At 49.4% G+C, this 22,500-nt stretch overlaps 1 protein-coding gene across 2 annotated transcripts in view; it reads left to right on the top strand.

Annotated features, from left to right (window-relative positions):
* Window positions 1-22,500, top strand: part of lama5 (laminin, alpha 5) — a 73,686-nt gene that overhangs the window by 10,751 nt on the left and 40,435 nt on the right. For both annotated transcript variants that reach the window (XR_014917113.1, XM_085443416.1), the window contains exons 3-11: window positions 12,485-12,602; window positions 13,522-13,640; window positions 13,916-14,086; window positions 15,040-15,137; window positions 19,492-19,607; window positions 21,225-21,343; window positions 21,419-21,509; window positions 21,596-21,730; window positions 22,275-22,334. Coding sequence is in view for 1 of the 2 variants with exons in the window: in XM_085443416.1 (XP_085299542.1) it covers window positions 12,485-12,602; window positions 13,522-13,640; window positions 13,916-14,086; window positions 15,040-15,137; window positions 19,492-19,607; window positions 21,225-21,343; window positions 21,419-21,509; window positions 21,596-21,730; window positions 22,275-22,334 (1,027 nt within the window). In the remaining variant the exon portion in view is untranslated. The remainder of the gene's footprint in view (window positions 1-12,484; window positions 12,603-13,521; window positions 13,641-13,915; window positions 14,087-15,039; window positions 15,138-19,491; window positions 19,608-21,224; window positions 21,344-21,418; window positions 21,510-21,595; window positions 21,731-22,274; window positions 22,335-22,500) is intronic.

Below are 22,500 nucleotides of genomic sequence, written 5' to 3'. Positions count from 1 at the left end.
ATCACATCAGCTCCGTCAGTTTCCCTCTCTCATTCCTATTAAGGTCACAGTCCTCCCTCCTCCTCCTCATTTTCCTGCTCACTACACAAAGTGAATGACAGAAAAATGTGCGCTGTGTGTCAGCGTCTGTGTGCGCTTCAGGGGCGGTGCTTCACCCCGAGCGCGACGGACAAAAGAGGAAAACAGGAAGACGAAGCCTGATGAGCACGCGGTGACAGAAATAAGAGGACGTAGCGGCGGAGGCCGGAAGAATGATTCCAACTGTTGGAGCTCAAAGCGAACGCTACGAGGGAAGCAGGATCTGAAGACACATAAAGAAGGCCTCTGTGCAGCGGCGTGACTCACTGTGGAGACGCCACCGCAGCCCAGCAGAGCGCCGACGACAGCACAGAAATCAAAGCGCTGCACGCAGCTCAGACCTGCGAGGGAGAGAGCAGTCTGTGCTGCTTTATACACTGAAGAAGAACTAAAGCGAGGCTCGGGCCGACCGTTTCCCAGCCTCTCACCCCTCATCATTTCCCGCTCTGCGTGTAATCTGGCGCAGGTCGAAGGTTCAGCTTCCTTCTGCTTTGACCTCTGACCCCAAACGCACAGAAACATGTCCGCTGTACCTGCTCCCTCAGCTTCCTCTGGTCTCCGCTCCCAGAACGTGAAGACGACGTGAAGATGGTTTTTCGTGGGAGCCGATACCTGCCGACTCAGGTGTGAACGTGAGGACAGCGTCTAAACCACGATCTCTGGTTTTGTGGGGATTTCTCGGGCCGTGCTCTGACTAAAGTTTTGTTTCAATGACTCCTCTCAGGACTTTGTTATTGATGCAGAAGAAGAAGGATCGACACAGACACGTGTGTTGCAGGTTGAATGTGCCGTGAAAATAAAGATATGTTAATAGTTGTTTAAACGAGTCCCTAACCTGCTCAACAGCACCTGAAACCACAACGGCCTGAATCTGTTTCCAGCTTGTTCTTATTACTGACCATCAGGTCGTGCTCAGCTGATCGAGAACCTCAAAAATCGACTCAATGATGAAAATTGTTTATCACAGCTTTTTTTGGGCAGTTTGGGAGTGAAATATTGGCTGACCTTGGCTATTTGCAGATCTTTATGGATAAATGAAAATTTAAAAAGTAAAGAAGAGACGGAAAAAAAAAACATCCACGTTATCATTGATGTTGCATAGTTTGTCCACCAGAGGGCGCTCTGCAGCGTCGCTGTCAGCTGATCCCAGGGAACGTAAACGAGTAACCCACGACTGTCACTTGATGTTTAGGTTTCGTGTGTTGGATAACATGATCCATGCGCGTCTTCAGTGAACGAGCTTCAGCTTCGATTCCAGAAATCGGAAAAGTCCAATTTTGGGGGAATGAGTCCTCTGCGATCTGAGCATCCATTCAGCTCCCTCTCTTTGTCTCGCAGTATTTGCTTGCCCTCGTGACCTTCCTTTGATGCCGCAGTGGTGCCGGCCTTCCCGGCGACTCTGCATTCACAGAACCCCTCAATGGGCCTTTTATGGCACCATTGTGTCAGCTGGAGTGTTTGAGCCATTCACAAAGAGCTGGAGAGCAAACATGAGGCAAACAGCTGGATGTGAGTGTCAGAGTCTTCAGACAGGCGGGGGAATGGGATTAACGGGACATTCATTAAAAAGATTAGATGAGTTAATGGGGTTTGTTTGTGATAGATTAACTTCTCTTCCTGTGGTTTATTTACTCATCGGCTGGTTTCTCTGTCCCCCGGATCAGGGTGAAACAGCAGACCCCTCAAAGGGCTTTTAGCCACGCCCCTTCACAAACTTTGTCTTTCAGCACATTTCTAATTCAGGCAGCGGGACAGAGACTTTAGTTTAGCTGCTGAATTAGAAGGCACCAAGAAACTGCACCAAGAAAATATCACAGCCATCAAAAATATGAAATTATTTCTAATTTCAGGAGCTAAACTCTGTAGTTCCTCTGCCGTCCAGCAGAGGCAGTGGTGAGTCAGTCTCCATAGCCTGATGTACAGACTGTTCATGACACCTGTACAGGGGGAGGACGTTTCTATAACTCACCTGTTTGCATGATTAGGGGCGGGGTTTTGTTTTGTTTGTACACAAATAGAATCAACAACACCAACAATAATAATAATGTAAAGTTTAAATGTCACCTCCCCTATAACATCAACAGGTTAGCAGCACGGACACACAAGTTACATACAATCATTTACAATATAATAAATATACTGTTAGAAATTAAAAGTATTGAGTGCAGCGATGGACTGAAGCTGCTGGTAGTCCAATAAACAGGTCCTCTGTATTTAAGAATGTCAGAGTGCAGTTGGTAAATCACTAATCACATATACACACTTATACATACAGAGATGTGTATTATATATTCACATTAACAAGACTCAGGGTTTTCTAAAAAAGAGGAGCAGATGAAGAAAGTCTGTTTGAGAAATAGAAAAATTTATTTTGAATTAATGAAATTCTATGAAGATATGATTGACATGTAGCAGCCCACACACTAGTACTAGACATTATGTGTGGATAAATGAAAAATTAATGTAATATCAACATACAGGGACAATTTATAGAATGCCGAGCTCTGCTCAGAATATCGACTTCATCGACTTTCTGCAGACAAATTCAGGATTTTGTGAAATATAATATATGAATATAAAGTGACAGTTTGTTAGCATAACTCTTCTTTTGCTTCTCTTATAAGGTCATCAGAGTGAGATAAGTGTCAGCTGCAAACATCAGAGGGAGTACATTTTTACACACAGTTTCAAAATCATGAATGTAAATTAAAAATAAGAGCGGGCCTAAAACCCCACACACAAGCTCCCTTTGAATTCTGGTTATTAACAATGACCCGTTTTTCTCTTATTGTTATCTAATATTTCCAGTTCCAATTTTATTTAATTTTGTTAAAAGCATTTTAAACTGAACTGTGTCAAACACCTTTGACAAATCTAGGAACAAACTAAGGGAATATGTTTATCATCCAACCCTGTAGAAAGGCCCGCTCTGAAGACATTTTTTCTATAAATCCAGAACAGTGATTATACGATATTATTATCAGACAGATGTTTTCAAATTCTTAGTACTTTGGAAGAAAACAGGTGAGAGGCCGACAGTTAAAGAAACTAGATTTGAATAAAGGACTGTTCTTTTTAAACCTTGTTTTTAAACACAACACGTGTAAAGGGTTCAGTGATAACAGGAGCGACTTGTCTCGCCGTGGTCAGCGGCGTGGTCAACATTTTTAGTGTTATTTGAAAAACCTCTGTAGGAGCTGGAGGGTCAACCACACCTGAACAAGCACAACTGTGGTAAGTGTGGCCTCTGTGACTGACGGGTGGATGCTGACAGGTGGATGCTGACAGGTGGATGCTGAAAAGTGGATGCTGACACACGTGGATGCTGACAGGTGGATGCTGACAGGTGGATGCTGAAAAGTGGATGCTGACACAGGTGCATTCTGACAGGTGGATGCTGACACACGTGGATGCTGACACAGGTGGATGCTGACAGGTGCATTCTGACAGGTGGATGCTGACACACGTGGATGCTGACACAGGTGGATGCTGACAGGTAGATTCTGACAGGTGGATGCTGACACACGTGGATGCTGACACACGTGGATGCTGACAGGTGGATGCTGACACAGGTGGATGCTGACAGGTAGATTCTGACAGGTGGATGCTGACACACGTGGATGCTGACACACGTGGATGCTGACAGGTGGATGCTGACACAGGTGGCTGTAGCTGCTAGCTTCAGCTGAGCTCCACCTCTGGACTGCATTTGGGCTGCTGGAGCCTTCAGGATCATTTAGTGACCAATCATACGTTTGCTATGAGGTGAGATGTGGGCGTGGCCTTCAAAGCACGAGCATCGGGGTTTCCTGTGTCTCTGACAGAAGGTCGGGTTTCAGAGTCCAGCTCCACGCTGCAGGAGGAGGAAGAGCGAGTTCGGCTCGACAGAAGGTTTTTTGTGCGCCATCCTCGTCCTCCTGAAGGACGCCACAGACTGCGAGCTGTGTTCTTCCTGCTCGGCCGGCCCAGGCTAAGAATAGTCTGATGCTAATGTCCTGCTGCTGGTGCACAATGAGCTCCTTCAGAGAGACAGAAGAACCAGATTTAACTCTGGTGTTTACTGTGAAACCCTCGGTCACTTATTCTCACTCGCCTCCTCTAAATCTGCTCAGGATATTTTGAACACGTCCCACTCACTGCTGAATTTAACTAGCCGTTATTTTTCACCTCTGCGGCTCCTCCACACTGACCTCCTCTCCACCGCTTCCTGTTGTCCATCCTCCGTCAGTTACGCTGACAGGTGCAGTAATGTGAAGGGGGCAAAGCCACGTGTGTGACTTAGTTTGAGCGCCCTTCTTGTCTTATCTCTGCCTTCAAACGTTGATCCTGCAGGTCTGGAAGGACGGCGTTGGAGGAACACTCAACAGCCCATCAATCATCTTCATTTATCAGAGTTTTCCATGAATGGAGGGATGAAGGAGGGCAAATACACACTAAGAAACTTGGGCAGGGAGGCAACGGCAGCTCAGAGGAGAGGGAGGGGCTAATGTGTATTTGTCGTGTTCAGCAACGGAAGCACGTACAGGTCTTTGTTTACACACTGCACAATCTCAGGTTTTTATTTTATTTTGACCTCCTGCTCACGACCTGTGACGTATCCAGAGTATCGGCAGACACGCCTCCTCTATATGTCCCAACGCTGAGGTCATGGAAAATAAAAAAAGCCATGTGGAAGGAGAAGTCTGTCTTCTTCTTAAAGGAAGAGTGTAGTGTGTGTGTGTGTGTGTCTGTGTGTGTGTGTCCAGCTGAAGGCTAATGATAGCAACATGCTAATGCAGAATAGAATGGGTGGGAGTGATCACAGGTGTAAAACGCCATCACACCTGGCCCTGTGGTGCAGGTTGGTGGGTAGGAGTCTGTCGCGTGTAGCTCATAGTTCGCCGTCGGTGCCGGGCTTGCAGGACAAAGCGTGAGGAAGAGGAGGAGGAAGGCTCAACAGCTCTTAGTTTTTGTTCACAGAGGCTGACGATTACTGCAGGTGTTCTCACATCAAACACATCTGGACACATCTGTTCTCAGCCTGCTGTCTGAGCAGCCCGACGTAGACTTATACTGGTTTGTGCTGCCATTTAACTGGGACCATTTTCTCTGTTTTCCTGGAGAGCTGGAATGAGATTGGTCAGGGTGTGGAAGCTGAAGAAGAGGGAGGAGGTGTGGGAGTGTTTTCTCAGAGTTGGGTCATAAAGAGGTGGTGGGAGTGGAGGTGGGGTGTGTTTGCGTGCCACCACACGGGCGGAGCTGCAGCTCACTGAGTGCTTACAGAGCAGCAGAGCGTCACCACGGCGTCCACCTCAGTGATGGTTGAAGTAATGGTCGTAGTTTGAGTGACACAGCTGGAGCTGCTGATGAACTTGGCCCTGTTGAAAGCGTTGGAGGACTTCCTGTGATCTCTGAGCGCTCTTCCTCTTCATAAATCTCCACAGCTGTTAAACGGGTGACCCCGTCACCGTCAGTGGGCGTGTTCCACGCTAGGCCATGCTGAGGTGTCCACGGAGGCCTGACAGAAACAAGCTGGCAGCTGCATACATCAGGGCCAACAGCTGGAGGGCCTCAGCACTGCCAGACACCATTAACAGCCAGTCCGTCACACTGGGAATGTTCGGCACGCCGAGGAGACTTCTGTCAGTGTGATGGACATCGCACGGTCAGAAACAGGAAGCTGCTCTCTGTCACTGCTTCAGCAGGGATTTACAAACGTTGTCTTTCTGTTCCAGGCAGAAAAAACGCTGACAGCGTTCATTCGAACCCAAACTAACGGCTAAACCTTGTTAAACTGCTGAACCACAGTCATCAACGTGAAGCTGAGTTTGTCATTGGCCAGAGCCGACTGACCCTCGATCACCAGCTGCAAACGAAAACACCGAGGTCAACGAATCACCATCCGCTCGGCTGCGACGCTTAAACCAGCGTCAGCCTCCAAACTCTGTGAAGCTCGTTACTGATTACTCATCAGTGTGTCACAAACTGAGGAGGAAGAGGAGGGACTGAGATCAGCTGTGATGACCTGTCAGCACTGTGACTGGCCGTCGACATCTTCTCTCACTCTGGATGTTGACCTCTGACCTCTATGTTCATGTTGTGGTCTGGAGCTCATTTCCGTGAACCTCTCTGTACTCGGTCTCTGTTATCGCTCCTCCTCTTCTTCCTCCTCCTGTAATTAAAGAATGTGACCCAGCCGTCTGTTCTGATAACGGCTGGATGGAGCGCATGAAAGAGGAGCGCATCAGGAACGTGGAGAAAGTCGAGGTCACAGGATGGGAAGCCTCCCTTCCTTCTGCTCCGTCCTCCCTTCGTGCTCAGCTGACTTCTCCTCTGAGGGAGGGAGGGTCTTATCTGTCACAAGCTGGAAAAATGTCTCCTTTTTCCAGAACACATGAAACGGCCCGGAGAATGCGTGCAGCGCTGTTAGAAATCCTCACGTCTTCTGCAGTCAAATCCAGAAAAAGTGCAACTTTTAACTGAAAGCTGTGAGATTGTTAGCATAGACTGTAAATAAAGATGTACATAACCACGGTGACATTGGGTATGGAGGATTTGGGCGCTGAGTGCTGAAGATAAGTTTTCCCGTTATGGTTGTAGATGCATTTTTTCTTGGGGGAAATCAGTGTTTCCACCACGGCGACGTTCCTGGAAGGCGCCCTCGTCTCTCGCCCCGACACGTTTGTATGTCGGAGCTTTCGGCGCCGTGCCTAACAGCTGAGGACAGAGCCGTGAACTTTACATGACTGACATGTTTGAGCGTGTACACGCCGGCCGCCTAGGAGCAGGCTGTGGCCTTGACTGCGGTGGAGCTTCAGGATGCGGACTCGTTTCTACGCCCAGGATTTAGGCCTGGAACAGCTTGTAGAAGAATCAGAACCAGCGTTTATGTTTTCATGGATGCGCACTGATCCTCGCTCTGCTCACGGAGGAATTGCGCTCTTTTCATGACCTCGCAGGTCAGCTAGCTCGGGGCTAGCTTTGGCTTTTCCAGCTGTGATGTGGGAGTGCTCCACCAGAGCCCGAAGCCGTGTAATGTTGTGTTTGTGTGTCAGGGCCGCATGATGGCACTTTATAAAAAACGACCTGTTTTTTGTTCTCATGTTTTTCACATCAGAAGCACAAATTTCTTCTCAAAGCTGAACTGAGGTTTTTATCTGAACCTGACTCACAGTGTCTGACGCTTGCTGAGAATGGTAGTTTTAATCAGTAATGCACTATCCACATATCACCAACACGCGGAGCGTCACAGCTGTCACCTGACAGGAACGCCGGTGGCCTTTAAACCTGTGACCGTTCCACCGGGCACCAACGAATCCAGCGTGTTTCACGCCCGGCCACAGAGGCGCCTCGCTTCACACAGCCAAACCTGAAACTGTCACAAAATGTTGTCAGTGAAATCTGAGAGGACTCGGAGACTTTTCCAGGCTGGGAATTGTGACTTGGAATTCCAGCAGAGAATTAGACAGAGATTCCTGACCCCGCCCCCCGCCCGGCCCCCGAGGGGAGAGACGGGGATGTTCCTGTTAGTGCACTAACTTTAAATTCATAACTCAGACCTGATTCCATCTGTTCTCCTCCACTTATCCTTGTCAGGGTCGGGGACAGACAACCATTCATACTACTGTGGGAGCAGAACACACCAGCCTGATGCTGGAATCAAACTCGGGACCTTCTTGCTGCGAGGCATCGGTGCTAACCTGTTTCTGCTGTGCGCTGATTTTGTTCCTGGGTTTATCCGTTCCCATGGAGACTTTAGAAACGTCCTTGAAGGCGCTGAATAGTTTGGATGAATAAATGTTACAGATGGACTGTGAGGAATGAAACACACACACAGCAGCTGGCGTGTCTCCTGTACTGATAAACTGTACGAGGAGTGAATCAGTGGTTCTTGTTGTTAGCAGCTGCTCTTTGCTTTGGCCCTGCAGTCCGTCTGCAGACTCAGATTACACAGATTAGAACTCAGATTAGCCACATGGCTGTCCTGCTGACCCCTGAGATGGACGCAGGGAGCACATCTGTGCAGACAGATGCAGCTGCTGCTCGTGTCTTTATAAGACGGCCTACATTTCCGTGAGTTGTGTACTTTATCGAAGTACTCCGATATGTAAATGTCATGTACTCAGAATCTGCACTTTGTTCATATTTCACAGCTTTTAAATGTTCCTGTATTCCACAAAGTGACCAGGTCACATGATCTCTGTGGTGCAGGTGACTATAACCTGCGTGACTTCAGTGCATCAGGTGACCTTCTTACTGCTCTCTTATTGGTGTTTGCTGAAACGTCTCCTCCTCCTCACGCTGTATCTTTGTTGTGCGTCTCCATGCTTATCGCCATAGTTACCTGTGGCACCAGGAATGTGGAGCCACCAAGGAATGTGTACAATTATTAAACCAGTGAGGGGCCAGACACACACACACACACACACACACACACACACACACACACACACACGCACAGAGACACACGGAGACACGCACACACACACACACACACGGAGACACGCACAGACACACACACACACACACACGGAGACACGCACAGACACACACACACACACAGAGACACACACACACACACACACACGGAGACACGCACAGACACACACACACACACACTCACACACACACACACACACACACAGAGACACACGGAGACACGCACAGACACACAGAGACACACGGAGACACGCACAGACACACACACACACACACTCACACACACACACACACACACACACAGAGACACACACACACAGAGACACACACACACACACAGAGACACACACACACAGAGACACACACACACAGAGAGACACGCACATGCACACACAGAGACACACACATGCACACACACAGACACGCACACACAGATGCGCACACACAGAGACACGCACATGCACACACAGAGACACGCACATGCACACACACAGACACGCACACACAGATGCGCACACACAGACACACACACACACACATGATCGACCCTCGTTAGTTAGAAGCGCTGTTGGGACCATGCAGGCCCTAACCGTGAGCTGTGTTGAGGCGGCGTCCTCGCTCCGTGCTGAATCCGGGAAAGTGGGTTTGAATGACCTGCAGATGATCCTGCGGCTCCTGTTTGCCCACAAACACAGACTTAGTCTGATGTTTCCTAAGCACCGAGGTTCGGTCTGATGTTTCCTAAGCACCGAGGTTCGGTCTGATGTTTCCTCAGCACCGAGGTTCGGTCTGATGTTTCCTCAGCACCGAGGTTCGGTCTGATGTTTCCTAAGCACCGAGGTTCGGTCTGATGTTTCCTCAGCACCGAGGCCGTCACTGATCCATAACTGCTGAGGACGTGCGATGGAAAAAGGGTCAGTGAGACTTTTGTTCAGACGAGCTCCCACAGAGAGCCGGAGATGGACAGGGGCGGAAACCAAACCGCGGCACCTCTGAGCCTGCTCCACGTCAGCACATTCACGGTGAAAGCTGCTCTGCGAGGTCCGTCCTGCTCCTCTCTGACTCCAACACTATGATAAAAAAAATCTCCAGAATCAACTTCCTGTTTCATTCAATCAGACCTGAAAGCCAAAAACAATAAAAAGGTTCGTTCTCTTGTTTCTTCTATCCAATCAGAACTCACCCAGAGAAAGAGAAAATAAAGGGGGCAGGGGCGTGTTTATGTGGAGCTCTTAAATTTAGCAGGTTAAAGGTCAGAAATGTGTTTTACAACAACAGTTTCTGCTCTGACGGTGGATGGTCATGTGCTCGACTGCACCAGAAGAAGAATCATGCAAAGCTGCTCCAAGAATAGAAATATGGAGTTCTACTGCTGAGACTCTGCAGTCCACGACTTTAAGGCTTTGTTTAAAAAGAGGACAAACTGTTGGACAGATGCAGATGGATGGACGGCCCTCCTGTCCCCGGACTCCCGTCATCGTCAGCCTCTCTGCGTTCCTGCTGTCATCACTTCTGACAGCGCTCGCCTTTAAAAGGAGGAAGTGGAGATGACGGGCCCGAGCTCCGACGACGGCTGATCAAAGACTGGGAGAGACGAAGAGCAGAGATCATCTGCAACTGTCAGGCTGCAAGTGCTCAGGATGACTGATCATCATAATTTACCGTTGTGTTCATTATTATGTTTATTTACTAATGTTGTGAATCATGAGCAGGAACCGCTCAGAGCCACGCCTCTCATCACCTGAGGTAAACTCGACCTGTGAGGCAGCTTTGTGTCCTGACAGTCCTGACAGGGACTAGAAAGAGAGCATATTTCTCCTGTTTTGGCTTCCCTTCATTGGCTTCCTGTTAAATCCAGAATTGAATTCAAAATCCTGCTCCTCACATACAAGCTCTTAAATAATCAGGCCCCATCTTATCTTAATGACCTTGTAGTACCATATCACCCTATTAGAGCACTTCGCTCTCGCTCTGCAGGCCTACTTGTTGTTCCTAGAGTATTTAAAAGTAGAATGGGAGGCAGAGCCTTCAGTTTTCAGGCCCCTCTTCTGTAGAACCAGCTTCCAGTTTGGATTCAGGAGACAGACACTATCTCTACTTTCAAGATCAGGCTTCAAACTTTCCTTTTTGCTAAAGCATATAGTTAGGGCTGGACCAGGTGACCCTGAATCCTCCCTTAGTTATGCTGCAATAGACGTAGGCTGCCGGGGATTCCCATGATGCACTGGGTTTTTCCTTTCCAGTCACCTTTCTCACTCACTATGTGTTAACAGACCTCTCTGCATTGAATCATATCTGTTATTAATCTCTGTCTCTCTTCCACAGCATGTCTTTATCCTGTCTTCCTTCTCTCACCCCAACCAATCACAGCAGATGGCCCCGCCCCTCCCTGAGCCTGGTTCTGCTGGAGGTTTCTTCCTGTTAAAAGGGATTTTTTCCTTCCCACTGTCGCCAAAGTGCTGCTCATAGGGGGTCATATGATTGTTGGGTTTTTCTCTGTACCTATGAAGCGCCTTGAGGCGACTTATGTTGTGATTTGGCGCTATATAAATAAAATTGAATTGAATTGTGTGTTTCCAGAGGGCCAAGATGACAAACGGACTCAGACTGTGGATGTTAAAGTTCACATCTTTGATCTGAAGCTTTAAAATGTAACAAATCAAATGTTTGAGTTTTTCCACATTAATGAGACTCTGAGCATTTCTCTGCTCAATGGGTGCTTATTTTTAGGTACGGTGGGACCGATGAAGGCTTTGGCATCATTCAGGCGTGAGCCAGGAACGTGTGAAGCTTTGAACCAATCAGCTGTGAGCGAGGCCTCACACGGGACGTCAGAGCTCGTGTTATCGCGTTTCTTTGTCGCTTTAGTTTGTTCTGCTGCAGCTGGGGAGTGATCTCAAGGTCAGACACAACGGTTTGTCATCACCGTCCAATCAGCTTTGGGAATGAACGGGGGGGTGATGGGTGAGGAGAAAAGGTGTCGGCAGGAGCATGTTAGGAGCTCCGGCTCAGCTCTGTGACGGCAGCTGATGACACGTGCGCCTCCTCACAGAGGTCAGCTGTTTAGCTCAGAGCAAGCCAGCGTCTCCCTGAGCAGCTCTCTAACGTTCATCTCCATCCAGCCCACTCCTCCTTTCTTCTTCAAAATGCATTTATATTTAATATTTTCTAGACAAGAAACTACAAGTATTTTTCTACAGAATCATACATGTGCACTTCATATTTATACTTGATATTTATCTTTCATCTTTTTGTTGTATTGTGACTTTATTCTGGTTGCGCCTCCTGGGCCCTGTGTACGTCCTGCATCCTCGCCCACAGTGACAGTACATTTTCTGTTCATCCTCTCCAAACGTCGACCTCAAACGCAAACTCTAAAACCTGCAGTTCCTCTAGCGTCCAGCAGAGGCTGCAGTGAGTCCTGTGCAGTGAAGCCTGCGCTTCAGCTGAGGCTCAGAGCGAAGGATAGTGATTGGATGTTGCTGTGATGCTGTCACAGCCTGTGGATGCAGCTAACATGCTCACATCAAAGACAGGATGGTGATGGAGTCACCTGGTACTGGTTACTGATCCACCCTGGCTGCAGTAGCTCGTTAGCTAATGACAGAACTGCAGCCAGAAAAACTTTTTGAAATTAAAAGCTGAAAGGTGTTTTTTATGTTGTTGTGTCATTATTGTGAAAACTCAACATCTCAGTGATTTAGTGGTTTTGATGATGGTTCATAAATGATGGCACACTGCTGCCCCTGTATAAACTGGCTGTCTTTGCTTGGTGTCGGGTCGAGTTTGTAACATCACACAGCGCTGACGCAGACGCAGAGTCCAGGAAGCAGTGAACAGCGCCGTCTTCTCCCTCCTTTTAGTCTTGTCGTTTTGTTTTTTCTTGTTTTTCCTGCTTTAAAGTGAGTCCTGCTGTTCCTCCATCGACGGTCCAAACCAGGTCAAAGTGCTTTTCATCAGCGTTTCTTCTTCTTCGGTATCTCTGCAGCTCTTCCACGTGGCATACGTGCTGATCAAATTCGCCAACTCTCCGCGGCCTGACCTCTGGGTTCTGGAGAGATCCGTGGACTTCGGGCAGACCTACCAGCCGTGGCAGTACTTCGCCTGTGAGTAACAGCACACGCTTGCATGCATGTTCACCTGTACGACCCCGACAGCTGAGGACCGAACTCTGTCAGATTCCAGCGTCCTGACCTCCTGTGGGTCACCCTAACTCTAACTTCTAACCTCAGTTAAATAGCAGCCCGGGGGCCGGGGGGAGGGGCATTACATCACAGGCCTGCCAGCTGATTGGCTGTGGCAGCCGTCAGTTCAGGTGAGCTGGAGGGGAATTCCAGGACTGTTGCCAGCAGGTCGCAGCGTGATGTTTAACTAGCAGATGTGTGCCTCATTCAGACTCACACCAGGTGTCTGAGGTGGTGGCAGATAAATGAAAAGGTGACGGCTTAATGCAGGCGTTCATATCATAAATGTGGTTAGCTTGACTTTTAATTTGAAAGAATGCTGCAGAATAATCTCTGCACCTCTGTTTTCTCTCTTCTACCAGGGTCTGTGCTGGTACTGGTGCAGTAACTGGTGCTGGTGCTAAGATCAGCCTATAGTTCAGAAGCTCTGAGAAGCGGACATTACATAGGATTACTCGCAGTATTTCGGGGTATTTCCATGTAGAATTTAGGGCTGTATCCACCAATCACTGGTGAATTTCTTGCCTTAGCTCCTCCCACATCTGCTGACATCACTGCATCCTGCTATGGGCCCAGCCACAGTGTGATGCTGTGCTTTTCTGAGCTTTTTGAGGATGAGCACCTGTAGTTTCTGTTGACAATGTGTGGAAACAGCTGAACGGTGTTCACTAACATGACTCCAGCTGTGATGTTAGGGTTTGAGAGCAGCTGCTTGGAGATGCTCTAATCATCAACTGAAGTGGATCCTGAGGACGCCTCACACTTTTCTGTTTTCGTGTGTGTGTGTGTGTGTGTGTGTGTGTGTGTGTGTGTGTGTGTGTGTGTGTGTGTGTGTGTGTAGCCTCCAAGAGAGACTGCATCGAGCGTTTTGGACAGAGCACCATTGAGAGGATCAGCCACGATGATGACATCGTCTGCACCATCGAGTATTCACGCATCGTGCCGCTGGAGAATGGAGAGGTGAGACAATCACGTGATCAGATTACAACGACTCTGTAATGAGATCAGGTTAGCTGGGAGAAAGATGAGTGAGGAGGACGTAGAAATCTATCAGCCAAAGGAACGAGCGAGTGGTCCAAATGGATAAATAATGCTCAGAAAGTGAGAAAAAAGCAGACAGTGACTAAAGGTTGAAATTCTGAGCTGTTAGCTAACATCAGTTCAAGGAATTGGTCAGCTGACCCGAGGAACGATCAGCTGCCAGGTGTTTGCAGGTTTCGTGTCTTTGTCCTCAGATCGTCGTGTCTTTGGTGAACGGCCGTCCCGGGGCGATGAACTTTTCGTACTCGCCAGTACTGAGGGAGTTCACCAAGGCCACAAACATCAGGCTCCGCTTCCTGAGAACCAACACGCTGCTGGGTCACCTGATGGGCAAGGCGCTCCGCGACCCCACCGTCACCCGCAGGGTAAGGCACCGCAGCAAACCAATCATCAGTCAGCACACAGTGACATCATAGTTTGCTGATTTGCTGCTGTTGGGTGTTTACTGCTACATGTTGCGTTTTCTGGACTGATCACAACAAACAGTAAAGATGAGCTCATGCTCCTCAAGTCTGTTAAATGAATCCTACAAGGCTGTAAGATGGATGGATGGATGGTTGGATGCATGGATGGATGCATGGATGGATGGTTGGATGGATGAAGGCATGGATGGATGCATAGATGTTTGGATGGATGGATGGATGGTTGGATGCATGGATGGAGGCATGGATGGATGGATGGATGCACGGCTGGATGGTTGGAGACATGGATGGATGGAAGGTTGGACGCATGGTTGGATGCATGGATGGTTGGATGGATGCATGGATGGATGCATGGATGGATGCATGGATGGATGGTTGGATGCATGGATGGATGCATGGATGGTTGGATGGATGGATGCATGGATGGATGCATGGTTGGATGCATGGATGGATGCATGGATGGATGGTTGGATGCATGGATGGATGCATGGATGGATGCATGGATGGATGCATGGATGGATGGTTGGATGCATGGATGGATGCATGGATGGTTGGATGCATGGATGGATGCATGGATGGTTGGATGGATGCATGGATGGATGGTTGGATGCATGGATGGATGGTTGGATGGATGCATGGATGGATGGTTGGATGGATGGATGCATGGATGGTTGGATGGATGGATGTGATACGCCTTCACAACAAGAGACGTCATCAACATCTGGACGTTTAGGAAAGCGATGCAGAGAACTTGGTGTCAAATTGTGATGAAGAGTCAGTGTGTGAGTTGTCCCAGCATGAGTCTTGTTGTTCTTTGAAGTGACTGTAGGCAGCAGAGAACCCTGAAGCTGCCAGCAGTGTTTCTGAGTCAGCTCCTGCTGTGATCTGTGTTCTAGTATTACTACAGCATCAAAGACATCAGTATCGGAGGACGCTGTGTGTGCAACGGGCATGCTGAGGCCTGCAACGCCAAAGACCCCAGCAACCCCTACAAGTAAGATTTAACTCACACACACACACACACACTCGTTCACTGTGTTTGTCTCTTGGACACACACACACACACACACACACACACACACACACTCACCTCTTTCCCCGGAGCTGTGATCTGAAAGGCGTCAGGTACTCCTGTGTGAGGGTTGGCTGTGTGCCACGCTCTTATAAATTTGCATACCTGCGATGGAAATAAATGCTAGCTGTGTTTGAGCATGTGCTGGCAAACGAGGGTACAGCTGGCATTCAGAGCTCAGCATGGCCTCACAGAACCTGCAGCTGCTCAGTAAACTCCGTCACCACGTACGTCTGAGCAAAGCTCGCCTGGATGTCAGATACAGGTGAGCTACAGCTAGCAGCGTAATCACTCTGGAGTTGTCCAAACCACAAAACTAGGAAACTCTTTCAAAGAGGCCACGCCCCCAGATATGACAACTTTAATCCAGCTTAAACAGGTGAGTCATGGAAACATGTTCCCTTGTACAGGTGTTGTGAAGATGGAAGTGATCCACAGCAGGGCTCTAGAGTGCGACCAATTTGACTTTTAAATATAAATGAATTTTGCCAGAATCTCAGGTTAAAGCTCACAAAACTATTTCAACAACCACCAAACAGTGAATGAGAGCAGGTAACGGACTCCACTCAAAGACGTAAACACAGAGCGGACCGACGCATCAGAATCAGCGTTCTCTTTCTCGGCTTTCTCACCCGACGGCCCGTACACGGACACGCCGTCGGGGCTGAAAGCCGACAGCTCGCTGACTCTGATGCGTCGGGTCTGCGCTGTGTTTACGTCTTTTTTACGCTCGATTCTGAGCTGCAGGTTTTATCTCTCTCCAACCAAAATTCATTGAACCAGAAGCAAAAGAAGATCCAAACTACACTTCACGTTTGATAAACGTCATCATGGATTCACTCTGACCTTTGCTGTTTTGCTTCCACCATGATAAAAATCACACTTCATGCACAGCTCTCTCTCTCTGTCAAATCTTTCATTCACCTGTCACCCACAGAGCTGCCACAAACGATTATTTTGACAGTCGACTAGTCAGATCATCATCCATTGGACGTAAAACGTTCTGCTCTTATATAACTATCATTAGCTTACAGCTTGAAGTGTTTAAGGCGCTAACTAAAAATAAAGACAAGATGATATGAACGGCTGTGTGCAGGCAGGAGGAGGACCCAAAGTGCAGACTCCGGAGACAAACGTGAACTCAAACAGCTTTAATGCTGAACTCAAAGTAACAAACGTCCAAAATACAAACAATAAACACAGGCAGACAGAACACACAGCATGAATGAGGGTAGACACATTCTCGCATGAAAATATCTTAAAAGTTTATTTTGTGACCCAGAAAGAGTAATATTTCAAACTCCGCCCCTCTGCGTTGCTCCCAGATATCCCAGAATCCATTTCTGGATTCTGGGATATTGCATTTCGCCATTTCGAGCTGATTGGAGACCAGAACAGCCAATCAGATTTTTTTGCATCCAAGTCTGTGATTGGCTGGTTTTGTGGCACAAATATAACGGTGTAGAGAAAGAGCTGCTCGCGCACGGGCAGAAATGTTGAGAGCGCGAACGACACAATGCGAGCGAGCGCAAATGCAAAAACTGAGCGAGGGGCTGCTGTTGTGTGTGTGTGTGTGTGTGTGTGCGTGTGTGTGTGTGTGTGTGTGTGTGTGTGCATGCGTGTGTGTGTGTGTGTGTTAAGACTTAAGCCGGTGTTTAGCTGTCATCATTACAGAAACATGAATACGCGTCTGTTTCCTCTGCATGCACAGACGTGCAGTCCTGCTGTTTGTTTTCCATTTCTTTCCTGTGCGCAGTGCAAATTATTACCCATGCATCGTGTCAACGCACACACACACACATGTACAGACTCATTGAGGGAGTGTGGACACAGCTTGGTGCGGAGCTGCTTTTAAACATGATTCATTTGCGATTTGAGGGGGAGATGTGATGCACAGCAGAGACACTCGCAGCTGCTGGGACTCTTTCCGCCGTCACGCCGACATCCTGGAGATATTTAAGCTGCGCGTTAATTGACAGTCGATAAAGACATCCAGGTGGCTCCATTTCCAGTTGTTAACCCTGAGGTCAGGAAATCTCTGGGGCTACAAATCAGTGACAGAGCTCAAGCTTTCCCTCATATTTCTGTTTCGTGGTTTCAACAGGCAGCAGTTTGTTTCATTTACTGTCCAAAGCTGGAAGTTCAAATCTGTAGAGGCACGAAGCTGCAAACTTCCTGCTGCACAACCTGAAGAGAATAAAGACTGTGAGTGAAAGGGAGGACGTGTGGTTGGTGTCTCTGCTCCAGGCACAGCTCTCCTGACATTTGTGCCAAACTGAATGAAGAGATATGATGATGTTACCGAGTTTAGTGCACATGTCGCTCCCAGCAGGAAGTAGTGTGTTTCGGTCTGCGTGGTGTAGCGGGCAGGTACCGGCTCACAGACTCGGTGCCGTGGTGTTCAGCTGATGCTGGGGTTTGTATGAAATGGTCCTCGGGGCTGCAGCTCTGAGAGGCCGCAGGCGCCGTGCAGCTGCACTGGTGGCTCTCCTGGTTTAAACTGCGGTTTATCGCTGAGCGCAGCAGTCCTGAGCTCGCCAGGTCTCTCATCAGTCAGAGAAGCGTGGAACTTCACCTGTGATGGAAAAGGAAGGGTGGAGGAGAGAGGGAGGGCACTCCACCATGGGCTCAGTCTGAAGCCTTCGTGTGCTCAGAACAATGTATGAAACTCCGGGGCAGCATCAGTGTCCCTGGACAAAGTGGTGCAGCTGGAGATGAGCAGACGGGGCTGCCGTCAAATGAAGGCTCAATAAAAATAATAGAAATTCCATGTGCAGCATGTCTGTGTTGTTGCAGAGCCCTTCCTGTGTTTTATGACCTTTAACCTGCTGCTGATGAGCCCAGCTGTGCAGCGTCTGCTCACCTGCAGCCTTCAAACGTGTCCAGGCTGACGCTGCTCTGCATTCCTGCGCTCTGACACAAAGCAAGGTCAGGAGAGATTTATTCAAATTCCTTTATCGCTCTGACGCCTGTCTGCACACCGCAGCCAAAGACACGACCTGCTCTGGTTCCCGGACGTGTTCGCCGACCCTCATTCATCCCATTATTGGAATGTTTGAACATTTTGATGAGAACATAAACCACACGCCTGCTCCGTGCCTCTGTTTAAAATACCCGAATGCTCGTCATACCCACAGTTTGCCACAGCTGAAGGAGCTGAACGCCGCTTCCAGAGCACGCTCGCTTTTTAGAGTTTTAAACAGTCTGCAAGTCAGAGCTCAGGCGACCTCGCTGACAGGTTAGACACACTTCTGATCGTCAGTGTGTGCTCACACGGATGCTTTGTTTGTTATTCTCTCATTAATTCAATGAAGCAGCTGGAATCAGCAGGCCAATCACAGCAGAGTCTGCGTTGACGCGAGGTGGACTCCTGAGGATGTGCACGTCAGAGCTTCAGAGCGCTCGTGGTTCTGACGGATTATCACTGAATATGTGCCGCGACCCCACACACACACACACACACACACACACACACACACACACACACCAGCTGTGAATGAAGAATCCAGATGTGGCCCCTGAGCTGTGATCCTGAACTGAAGGTGAAACCAAACATCAATCTGAGAGCAGCTGTAAAGCGCACGCAGCGCCGAGCGCGCCTCTGACACGTCAGGGTTACACACAGGAAATATCATCTGTGTGATGTCACATATTTACGTGTAACCAGCAGGTTTCACCTGTCACACCAAGCTCTGCTGGCTTTCTGCTGCAGCTCTGCGTTATTCACACATCCGGTGTAAGAAGAGCGTGCTGGGCCTCGCCTCCGCAGAGATCCAGTGCACACAGCGTTGGTTCAGCTCGCTGAGATGAGCGCGGCGTGAGGTCTGCAGAAGCGACACACTGGACTCGCCCTCGGGCTGTTTGCCAGGAACGCACACTCAGATATTACACAGCCATCGCACACACTGACACACAGGACTGAGGATTGAGTTCAAGGCCAGCGCATTCCTGCCGTAAACACGCCTGACGAGCCGATCTCTGTCTGCGCTTTATCGCTCACACTTTACGTGATCGCACAGCTGCTGGAGCCCAGACAGGAAGTACCGAACCAGGTGGAAGCGCACCATTTAATGTCGTTTCCTTGAAGCAGCTGACCTCCAGATGTCGAGGTGGCCGGAGACGGTGACGGGCAAGCAGATCAAACTGTAACTGAGTACCTTTACTCAAGTACTTTGCTGAAGTACGGCTTTAATGTACTTTAATGAAGCATGGATGCAGACGTCATATTGTGTGTGCGCGCGTGTGTGCATTAACCCTTTCACTCTGTTGTTTACAGGTTGCAGTGCGACTGTCAGCATCACACCTGCGGCGTATCTTGTGACCAGTGTTGCCCTGGATACCACCAGTTGGCATGGAAACCAGCCACGACCTACAGTGCCAACGAGTGTGAACGTGAGTGCGTGCAAACACACAGACACACACACGGGGTCGTGACCCCTGCAGAGAAATGTGCTTCCTGCGTGGGGTCAGGTGACCTCGCGGGTCCGTGTGAATTAAGAACATCCTCGCTGGGCTTTTCAATCTGCCGCTCGTCCGCTGTGACGGGCAGCTCCGCCCATGTGCTCTGGCCATCTTTGCTGATTCGATGAAAGCCCAGTCGCCACGATTTAAGAGCCTGCGTGTGTTCCTCGTTTTCTGCCCGGTGTTGTAGGTCCAGGTGTGTGTTCAGAGGTCTGTGTGTGGGGGCTTCAGGTAAACGTCAGTGTTGAGGTTTCCATCCACAAACAGTAAACTGTGTGTCTCCATCCACTGAGCTGATGTGAGCAGGATCTGTACCAGCTGTTTCCACCTCCAGGCTGGCTCCAATTGGTGACAGTGGGGGACCCACGGCACACCCATGTTTGTGTCTGTGGAAAGCCTCATCTGTAGAGTTCAGGTGTGTTTTTGAGTGGTCAAAGGTTAAATGACTACATCGTGTGGCGCTCAGCGTCTGATCCTGTTCAGAGCTCTGCTTATGTGTACACGAGAGCGCCGTCTGTTATCAGAGCTGCAGTTATATTTAACAAAGACCAACAAGGGTATCAGTGAGGTCACCGGAGGTCGCCGAGGGTCGGCCCGGAGCCGCCGTCAGAGGGGGAGGCGTCGGTCTGTAAAAACGGAAACAGCTGTTTCTGTTCTAGGTGTGAGGCTCCGCCTCCTGAGCACGCTCACAAACATACAGACTGTCCTTAATAACTTACCTGTCTTGTTATTTTAAATGCTGGCTCCTGCTCGGGTGTGAGAACAACCCCCCACTTAATCCTAGCGTGGAACATGTGACACGTGTGAACTTTGTCCCAGATAGCGGAGAGCACAGCAGAGGTCCAGACGGACTCTCGGGAGCGCTTATCTGCCTCTCAGCGTCCGGGCGGTGCCGGCTGAATAAACCAGCACTCCTCATCCTGCAGCCCAATAATGACGGCAGGTTCCTCCGAGCCGGCAACGTCTGAGTCTGTCTCCACAGAAACCGCTCGCAGGTGTTATCGGGCGTTTCAGACAGATTAGAAATGTCTGAAACGCCCGTCCCGCCCTTTCCCAGGATCAGCATGCAGTTTACACAACATTCCAAAGCTGGAACGTTTTTCTGGGATTACTGTGGATAACTGTGTGTGCTCCACACAGGTAAACGCTGCTGCCTTCGTCTCACGTGTGGGAATAACAGCCTCAACATCACACCTGGAAGCTACCTGAGCTCATGGTGCAGATGTGGCAGCAGCTGGAGGAGCAGCCTGACTGTAATCAGACATGAAACAGTGTGTGCGTGTGTGTGTGTGTGTGTGTGCGCGTGCGTGCGTGCGTGTGTGTGTGTGTGTGTGCGTGTGTGTTGGTTAGAGGAATGAGAGGTGCTGATTGGTCAATGATGTCGTGCGTGACGCAGCCAGCTGTGTCTGCTTCGTGGTTTCCTCTGAATCTCAGGAGTGACTCTCGAGTGTGAATGAGGATGTAAATGAAGCGCAGGTGTATCCTGGTCACACCTGCGAGTGTTTCTTCTTCAGGTGTGTCTTCACCTGTCTGTGTTCTCACCTGCAGCCTGCAACTGCCACCGTCACTCTTTCGACTGTTACTATGACCCCGAGGTGGACGAGAGGAGAGCCAGCCTCGACATCCATGGACACTACAGAGGGGGCGGAGTCTGCCTCAACTGTCAGGTACCTGACACACCTGAAACTGTGTTAGTGTGTGACCTGCGATGACTGACTGTAATGGGAACTTTTCCCTCTCAGCATCACACCACTGGAGTCAACTGTGAGCGCTGCGTCCCCACCTACTACAGGTCACCTGACCACGCCATCGACTCACCGCTGGCCTGCTCACGTGAGCCTGACACACACACACACACACACACACACAGAGGTCATCTTCTTCAGTCCCATCCTCCTAATCTCTCGTCCCGCCCACAGCCTGTGACTGTGATGTGGAGTTTACAGACGGTACCTGTGAGGATCTGACCGGGCGATGTTTCTGCAAACCGAACTACACCGGGGAGAACTGTGACTCGTGCGCCGCCGGCTTCACCGGCTTCCCCGAGTGTTACCGTGAGTTTCACAAACACCTCAAAGCCAGCGGGTCACTTCCTGGAGGGTTCCCTGCAGCTTCAGCCTCAAACAAATGCACTCACTAGGTGCTGTGAACACAGCTGCTGTGGGCGCCCTGCGGGTGGCGCTGTGCTGCAGACCCAGGAACTTTGTTTGACTGACACATAACCAGAACAAAAGGGGAGGAACAAAGACACACAGCAGCAGGCAGAGGACCACGAGGGACGGGAGGGGCGGGTACAGGTGTGGGCGGGGCTCTAGTATAGGAAGTTAAACCAGAAGAACACGTATGGACAGACTAGCCCTCTTAACCTAAACTCCCTCTAACATTGGAACTGCAGCGATCATAAGTACAGTACAGCCGAACAGCTCAGAGGATTCGAGGTTCACTAAAGGAGCCCAAAGAAGTTTGATCGCAGCTTTTTATGACTGTAAATTTAGAAGAAAGCAGATCACAACCAAAGAATTCACATCCACAAATCACATCAGAGCAGGCTCACCGCTGTGCTTACACAACCTGACCTCTGCTGTCTCTGCCCTACAGCCAGCCCCACACACCCCACCACCATCAACGGGGAGGCCAGACCAGCAGGAGAGATCATCAGTGAGTGTGCAACACACACACGTGTCTGTGCTGCTAAATATAAGTGATGTGTTTAGTGCACAGACGGTTTCACTGATAAACACAGATCTGTCAGCTGACCTTGACTTCAGCGTGGATGTTCCACGCTCTCCTGCAGCCACTCGCTCAGGTTTGCAGGAGGAGCCTG

Source organism: Copadichromis virginalis, linkage group LG20, assembly GCF_057382275.1.
Source record: "Copadichromis virginalis isolate Kocher_CV1m ecotype Utaka linkage group LG20, C_Virginalis_male_GT1.1, whole genome shotgun sequence".
Classification (NCBI taxonomy): domain Eukaryota; kingdom Metazoa; phylum Chordata; class Actinopteri; order Cichliformes; family Cichlidae; genus Copadichromis; species Copadichromis virginalis.
Note: the sequence above shows the minus strand (reverse complement) of the source record. Positions and strands in the feature narration are given on the sequence as shown.